Genomic DNA, 8887 nt, shown 5'->3' on the forward strand with positions numbered 1-8887 from the left:
AAGTGTATTAGTTGAGCCAGAGAGCCATGAAAAAGGTTCTTGAAGGAGAGAGTAACTCTGCATTATACACTCCCCATGGGGTCACTTCAGCACTTCTTGTGTTTCTTGGGAGTCTCTGCACCTGTTTTTACTTTTTTTTTCCCCCTGCATGGGCATCTTGTCATGTTAATTTATTTACTGTTGTGTTTGACTCCATTTAAATGTTTCTTTTTATTTATGTGTGCAGACACGAAGCATTGTGCAGTGAGTGAAGCTGTCTGTTTTATTTGTATTTATTTATTTGTTTGCGGTATCAACATACAGCAATATCTTTTCGTTTGGTGAGAGGCAGAGTGGAAGTGATGCTTTTTTTTTTTTTTAAAGGGTTATTTCACCCAAATGAAGAGAAAAGTGTGTTTACTCAAATGTGATTTTGAGACGCTGAACTTGAGTTTTTCATTTTCTGCTTTGAACATAAACCTACGACATGATATTTCATATGGAAATATTGTACGTATTACTCCCCTACATTTATTTGACGGCTGTAGCTGCAGGATACTTTGTAGATTAAAGATTGGATTATTAAATAGGAAGAAAAATGAACACACAAAGCAGTTAAAATTAGCTCAACCCCAACTGGCTGCAACATTAAAAAGTATCGTCTATTTCTAAGCATTTTATACTTTGAGTATATTTTCTGAGTTAAGAAGATTTTTTACAAGATTTTTTTTGCATTAAAGCATTTACATTACTTAAGTAAAATATCTGAATATGTGGTTCATCATTTATATATCCACAACATAGAGTTATGGTTTGGGTTTTGTCTTCAATACCGTGGAAGTGAATGACGTTTTTTTGATGGTTCTCAAAATATTGAACGATTACATTTTAAATTGTCAACAGCAAACTCCCAAAATCTCATTGTGATCAAGTTTATGCTACGAATATGTGAAATTGCTTATCGAATAAAAGTGGGATATACTGTATATTTGCCAAAGTCCAATTTTAACAGTGCATCTGTATATCATTATGAAAGAGTTACGTTTTACCTTTTAATAAAGCGAGCATGCAGCTGCCGCTCTCATGTAACAATGTGATGATGATAAATGATTGTAGCATATGAAGAGAAAAGTTATCAAATGTGCAAACTGACAATATGATATCACTAAAATCCATCTCGCTAACATTAGCCACCACCAGACCCAATGAGGTTAGAGCAGCAACACCCCTAAATGTATTTAGTAGAGCAAGGAGTTCAACTTTTAATTTTTAAGACAACAAATTTGTCATTATTTTCTTTCAAAAGTAACATACTCAAATATTTGTTTTGCACATACTTCTTAGTAGCCAATATTTCTGACGTCACTCTATTCCAAACCGTGTGATTATGTTCTTTACTCAATAAAAAGGTGCTTCTGAAACTGAATATTTGAGCATATAAAACAACGACATGATGCCACCAGAGTTGAACGAGAGTATTTGTTTTGATTTGGTCGAACTCAACCTCTGAGACCCTGAGAGTCGCAGCAAGGAGCCCCCACCTGAGTGGCCCGGTGCGGTCCAGGTGCATCACGTGGTGACGATGCTGCTGATGATCCGGCAGCACTGCGAGGCAGGAGAAGCCGGGCGGGCCGTCGGGGATTTGTCAGAGGCCTGTTATTACATCTCCAGTCACATAAAATATGGCTTCCTCTCCAGAGATCCCACTGCTAAATAAATCCTCTCTCCTCCAACACCGGACTGGCCCTCGCGATGAAACCGTCCAATCGTGTTCCTCATCCAGTGACCTCTGGTAATGACGTGTGATTTATACAGTATGTTTTAAACTGAGAGGCACATCCGAAGCATGCTATATCCTCCCCCCTCCCTCTCTCTCTCTCTCTCTCTCTCTCTCGCTCTCTCTCTCTCTCTCTCTGCTCTGTGTTTTCTATATCTGGTGTCATGTGAGATAACAGACAGGCCTTTGGGAGTGGGATGACATGACACCCATCTTTGGGGTCTCATAAAATGGCTACAATGTGGATAGTTTCCCCTGCAGCTGTCTAATCGCGGTCGAGGCCTGCAGTGGATGCTGCGTCTCTCCTCCTGCATGAGGTCACTAACACATATCGCACAGTGTGGCACTTTAAGCTAGCAGACCACAGTGTGGAAGGCCTAAATCAACACCTGGTTGTGAATTAAAAAGGGGGCTTGTGTTCCGTAAATAGATTAAAGTGGCAGATTACGGGAGTGTTGCGAAGATATTCTACACTAGCATGAATGGATTGCGATAACTCGAGCTTTTTATTAAAAATCCAGCCGCCAAAAAACGTCCAGCACACCTACCGAAGCAAACAAGCAGATAGCAGTGTTTCGACTTTAGTCCATGAACGAGTGGTGGATGAGATATAGAGTTGTTTTCTAGACGGCCATGCAGTGATGTGGTTAGTGCACAGTCTAATAGTTTAAGAGATTAAGTTGTGTGTCTAAAGGAGAGAGGCAGGCCGTGTCGTTGACCTTGGCAAGCCAGACACACCACGACAAATATCTCTCTTTATGCAGGCACCAAAAAAACAACCCAGAACCCACACAGCTCATGCTGGAGAAGCACTCCCTCTTTTGTGAATTGTCTTTTAATTCTTCATTGCATGCTCCCACAATGGAACAACTTTTGTGTCTTTCAATGCATTTATTAGTTCATGGATCATTTAAATAAATTGCAAAGTATACTATGATATTTATGTTGTTGTATTTGTAATGCTTATCTGTGTGTTTTAAACATATCGCCTCTTTAGACGATATAGTTTGAGTACTCATGTTGTTTTGTTGTTGTTACTGTACATTTTGTTTGCCCTATAATAGCTGCTACTTTATGCATGAATAATTAAACTCTAATTTAAACACTTCTAAGTAAGTTTTAATCTGGATCGTTAAATTGGACCGCCATCTTTTTGTTCCATGTATTTTTGAAATTGCATTAACATGTTTTGTGATAATAATTGGGAACCTTTAAGAACCTCTTAAAATGTTAGAGAAACATGTTCAAAAGTTGATTATATTTCAACACAATATTTAGTTATCTCTAAAACGTGCATAGCCAGATGAAGCCCAAACTGACAGCCAAATATCTCTTTGTCAATAAATGAAAATGTGGTCAACATGATGTCTGCTGCTCTAACAGAAATGTTAGATATGGTTTAAAAGTTGAAAGCAGATCAAAATAAAATGTCTCGATAGGAAACTGAACCCTGCTAAGCTAAGTGACACCGATGTACAGCACCTGGCTGATTGAATACAGCAATCCAATGTTTTTTTATAAATAATATACAGTATTGGAATAATATAAACATATAAATAACCCACTAGGCTGAATACAATATTAAAATAGGATATGCATTTATCCTATCATCATCATCATCACCATCACTCTGTTGATGTGTTGTTGTTTTTTACATGAAGCTAATCATAACAATATTTACTTAAAGCATTCTGAACAGACAACACTAGGATATCTTACAATGACAACAATGGTAAATTAGTGATGATAATATTATTCGTTGTAATAATAGAAATGATAATTATATAAATAATAATAAATTGCTCGACTTGCCTTCATATTTTTTTTATTACAGTAAATGTATAGAGAATTCTGTACACATAAAGATTCAAATTCAAGCTGAATTGTCATGAGATGAAAAATATTGTCTCTCGCCTGATCGGCATTTAAATTGTTTTAGTTTTGATGTGAGAGAAGGAGAAAAAAATCATAAATGTGGTCCTGCTGCGTAAATTAGTTTTCTTATGCAAATAGCCTGTCGCCAGTTCTTCAGAGCAGCACCACAAATAAACTCATCATGTCAAACCTGGAGGACGCAGGGAAATTTGAGCGGAGATGAAATATTTCTCGAATGATGATTAAAAAAAAGGAAAAAAGGAGCCCTTTCTCCTGAGTTATGGCCCGGATTTGGCGTTGCTGAGAGGGATGCATGCTGCGCCTTCTCTCCCGCCCCAGAGGAGGTATCATCAGAGCTGATATATGGCCCAGCTCTACATTACCTTTACAAAACAAAGGATCATCCACGCTTTCGGTCGAGGAAAAAAAATTGTTCTGACTATCTGAGAAAAGCTAAGATAACGCCTTAGTCGACTTGTCTTTTGACAGCATCCATGATACGAAATAAAAGCCTATAAGAAACTCCTGCTGAACCATAAAAACAAAGTTTTACGCATAAAATTGCTTTAAAATGCTTCGGATATAGTCATCTCTTCCTCCTATATCTGTCTTGCTCTCCACCTCTCCCTCTGCTTCCCCTCATTTACCCCATAAACCTATTCTGGTATCTCACCACACGACTAAATTAGACCAAAGATGATAAGAGCACAAAGCATTATAATAATTCCGCCGGGCTCCTCCTCCTTCCAGCCATGCGTCCTAATTAATGGGACACCCCCAGTCGCAAAAAGCCCCGCACTGGACTGCAACATAGTCAAAGAGTGAAAGGGAAGAGGGCGAAAGTGCCACTGGAGATAATTGATTACCTACCAATCAATGATAACTTGTTAGTAATCCTCAACTCTTTGGACCTCGCCATTTTCAAGGAGGCATCTCACTCCTGCGGACTTGCAGCTATACCGAGGATCGACACTCTGAAGACATCCCATTTTGGAATAAGATTTTTCTTTTTCTTCATTCTCTCCTCGGTGTCTTTGGGGTTTGTTTTTTTGTTGCACCTCCTCCAAAAAACTGTTATGTGACTTTTTGTTTTCTTCCTCAATAGCATCGCTCGTTTTTTGTTTTTTTTAAAATCGACGAATATTTTCAACCAAGTCCTTTACAAACTCTGCGCACAACCAATGATGACATCAAAAGAAGTGGCCAAATGTGATGCAGTGGAGAACAGGAGGCGAAGTCCGCTGGACCACTTGCCGCCTCCTGCCAACTCCAACAAGCCGCTCACCCCCTTCAGCATCGAGGATATCCTCAACAAGCCGTCTGTGAAACGAGGTTACACGATTTGCGGAACAGCTCATCTAATTTCGTCCTCTGAGAAGCACCGTCCGTCCAGCATTCCTCTGTCCAGCCGGGCTCTCCTCAACCAGACCTCCCCGCTCAGCGCGTTAGAGGAGCTGGCCAGCAAGACCTTCAAGGGGCTGGAAGTCAGCGTTTTACAGGCTGCAGAAGGTAAATCTCCATCCCCCCCAAAAAACATTCAAATTCACCATTTTTAAAAATGTTATAAGCGTTTCACTTGTGTTTTCCTTATGCATTGGCCTGCATCAGACAGAAAATAACCATTTGGTTACACCTTGTATTCTAAACCCTGTCATGCAATTATTGCATTCAATGTGCTTGATTAATAGCCTGAGCAAATATTTTTTCATGAAAGCATATTTCCCATTAAATGTATGATCGAACAAAAGGTTAATTTTCATGGGCTGGGCTGCATGGGCTGGCCGAAATAAATCGCCACCGCGATATTATTTCTTTATTAATAATAATAATAATAATAATAATAATAATAATAAGGGTCTCGTGTGTCTGGTGCTCAACATTTCCCAGTGGTGTCTGTGTAATGGTATTGTAATAACCCGTTCCCATAAGAGCTAAAGGCATTACTCTTTCGCATGTATAGGATCACGTTCATTGTTATTTTTTGGGGTTATTAGGTCACTTTTACGCGCACACTGCAGCGGTGCAGAGGAAGCCCTGCACCTGAAGGATTCAATGATTTTCACTCGGCCTCTGTCTCTCCTCACAGGCCGGGACGGGATGACTCTGTTCGGCCAGAGAAGCACTCCGAAGAAGCGCCGGAAGTCTCGGACGGCGTTCACCAATCACCAAATCTACGAGCTGGAGAAGCGCTTCCTGTACCAGAAGTACCTGTCCCCGGCGGACCGGGACCAGATCGCGCAGCAGCTGGGCCTGACGAACGCGCAGGTCATCACGTGGTTTCAGAACCGCAGGGCCAAGCTAAAACGGGACCTGGAGGAGATGAAGGCCGACGTGGAGTCGGCCAAGGCCATCGGCCAGGTCCCCTTGGAGAAGCTCGCCAAGCTGGCGGACCTGGAGAAATGCGCCAACGGCACGCTGGGCCACCCGCGAGCCCATTCCCCCACGCGGGGCGGCAAACAGGCGCTCCAGCTCGTTCAGAAACTGCGGAACTCGCCGCTGTCTCCGTTCTCAGACCACACAACTAGTAAAGAGTGCTCAGAGGACGAGGGCGAGGACGTGGAGATTGATGTTGATGACTGATGGCGCAGCGTGGGCTCGAAGGTCGAGAAACACACAAAAAAGACGATAACAAAAAAATTCCTACACCGAGGACTTGTAACTTACTGCTTATATTGTATACCATATCTCAGAACATGTACCAAAATGTAATGACTTTTATATCGAGACAGAAAGACCTATTCATAGTGAAGCATGAACACCGAACAAGAAATATGCAGTGGTATTTTACAACGTATTCATTAGAAAACTGTTACTTCTTGCAATCAAAGCAATATGGTCTATAATGACATGAGTAACTTATTATTTTTGTACACTATAGGCCAACACACACACACGTACACACCTACACACACACACCTGTTCTGTCGCTTTTGCTATAAGGCCTAAAAACCCTCACACACCACAATGAAAGTGCTCAAGTTTGTCTTTTTTTTTGTGCATGTAAATGCATGATTTTATTTGTGATCATTATCTATTTATTTTTACTTTTTTTATTTTTATTTAAATTGTTTTTATATGTTTTCTGTGAGCCAAATCGCAATTGAGTCACTTTTTCACTGCCGGCTCTTCTCCATGCGCCTCATCATCTCACCTTGACTTCAGTTCATATGTGACGTCCCGATGCTGCAGTGCATGATGATGACGATAACGATGATGATAATGATGATGACGATGATGATGATAATCGGAAAAGGCAAACTCGGACATTCACAGTTTATGCGTTTTATGGGAATGCTCACGCGACGGCGAGAAACAAAAAATTATATTGCGGTGATTTTGACAAAGCTGTAGGCTATACTTTTTTGATTTATTGTTTGGATACAATAGATTTACAGTTATAAATTTGTTATGTTTTGTACACCTGTAAGTGCCTTTCTAAAATCAGGACATTATTTGAAAAACCAATGCACAGACTGTAATGTATATAGGCTACTATGGGAATAAAATGGCTTTTCTGAATATATCTTTTATGTTGTAATTCTTGAATTAATATTGAGTTTTTATTTTATTGTAGATATAATAGGATGGATTATTTATTTATTTTTCTATAGTGAGGACGAAAAAAAAAAACATTTAAGAAACACGCTCTCCCTGCCAAATGTGGGCGTGTATACCATCAAAGCGGCCTATTTAGAGTTATTATACTCAACTATTTTGTCCCTTTGTGTTCTTTTCTACTAGGATGCTCTAAACATTTTGTGGCCCGGAATCTCACATCTCCTTTCACATCCCTAAATGCGTATCGTGGCTTCTTGACCCTCAGACGTGTTTCTCCATTCGTGGCAAAAATTTATGTGAGAAACACAAATCTGGTGCTGAGGGGGGGAAGAAGAGAAAAAAGACGAGGATGCCATACAAAAAACACAAAGTTTTGGGCCAGTTTCTCCGGGGTCTTTTATAGAGGCTTTTTTTTTTTTTTTTGTTCTGCTGGACTGGGGCCGTAATTTTGAGCGTAAAGCATGAAAAGTGGGGACAAATGAGCAGCGTTCCCTGATGGGACGAGTCACAAAGGAGCAGGGCCGGTCCCCCGCAGGCAGCAATACTGAGACAAGTGTGTCCCACCGCACAAAAACGACGCAAACGTTTGGAGGCCATATGGTTTTTGAAATTTCCTCACAATTTTAGACAATTTGATGGATTGAGTTAACCCTCCTTTTAAACAGTTTAACTGGGCGCGAACAAAGGCCATAATGCCTACATAGACTCTCCCTTCATGAGGGCATCTGCAGCTATTAATGTCTAGCCCTTTTCTTTGCCATGGCGTTTTGAACAAGTCAATGAATTACAATGAAACTGCCCCTTTTTTTTGTGAGCCGCTTGTCTTTCACTGCTTTTTAGCTCTGGAATAATATGTTTGACTTCTGTCCAAGAAGGTTTTCTAAACAAGAAATGGATTTTTGTTGGAAGTGTTTTTAATGTTAAGTAGGGAGCCATAAAGAGTTGAGACTGTGACATTTATGCCAAAGTCTGGTTAGGGAGTCCTTTGTTTGTTTTCTTCTCATCTCCCTTTTTTCTTCTTCTGCCTCTTTATTTCTTTTGTCTTTAAGGAGTTTAATGAAGCTGAAAACATGATGTGAGAAAGAGAGAGAGTGTCCAAAGAGGAGCTCAAAAGGCTAGAGCTCCCGTTTAACTCGCTTTGTTCAACGAAATGATAAGTAGGGCTGTCTTCTTGCGACTTGTTTTATAGGGTTGGCTTTTTCTTTATATATTTTTTTTAACTTTGAATTTAGGACAACCTGAATAAGTTTATAGACCTATAATTTGGCTGAAGCTATATTGTTAATTCTCTGTATAGGCAAATTAGTTATATAAAATTGTTTAAGTACTATTTTATAAATGGTTTATAACACATTATAATGGAATTGTAAGCAGATAAAAACGTTTATTAATGTATTTGTCAACAACTCAACCTCCATTTGGACTTCCAGGATGGTGTAGACACACACTGTTGTAATAATGTAAAATATGGTTAGGAGAAGTTTGAGTTGTTAAAAAATACACATTTTAAATATCTGCACATTATAGTGTGTATAGTGCAACCTTATTACGTTTATTTATTTAAATAGGGGGTAAAGTGTTGCCTTTAATTCATATTGATTCATGTTTAGTTAATCAAAGGTAACCCTTTATTGTAAAGGGATACCTCCAAAGAAAAATTCAATTTCAATTAATTCAGATTATTTTGTCAAATGGCTT

At 39.6% G+C, this 8887-nt stretch overlaps 1 protein-coding gene across 1 annotated transcript; it reads left to right on the forward strand.

The window, feature by feature from the left end:
* Positions 1-4812: 4812 nt before the first annotated feature.
* lbx1b (ladybird homeobox 1b) lies at positions 4813-6211 on the forward strand. The gene is made up of 2 exons (XM_056408535.1): positions 4813-5140; positions 5718-6211. The coding sequence occupies exons 1-2, from the start codon at positions 4813-4815 to the stop codon at positions 6209-6211; spliced, it is 822 nt and encodes a 273-aa protein (XP_056264510.1).
* Positions 6212-8887: the final 2676 nt, after the last annotated feature.

This window comes from Pseudoliparis swirei, chromosome 24 (genome assembly GCF_029220125.1).
Source record: "Pseudoliparis swirei isolate HS2019 ecotype Mariana Trench chromosome 24, NWPU_hadal_v1, whole genome shotgun sequence".
Classification (NCBI taxonomy): Eukaryota; Metazoa; Chordata; class Actinopteri; order Perciformes; family Liparidae; genus Pseudoliparis; species Pseudoliparis swirei.

What these genes read in the sequence shown, in the direction of transcription:
- lbx1b (XM_056408535.1), top strand. Translation starts at nt 4,813, where the DNA reads ATGATGACATCAAAAGAAGTGGCCAAATGTGATGCAGTGGAGAACAGG. An exon ending in CGTTTTACAGGCTGCAGAAG is followed by an intron (nt 5,141 to 5,717) that starts GTAAATCTCCAT and finishes CTCTCCTCACAG; the next exon opens with GCCGGGACGGGATGACTCTG.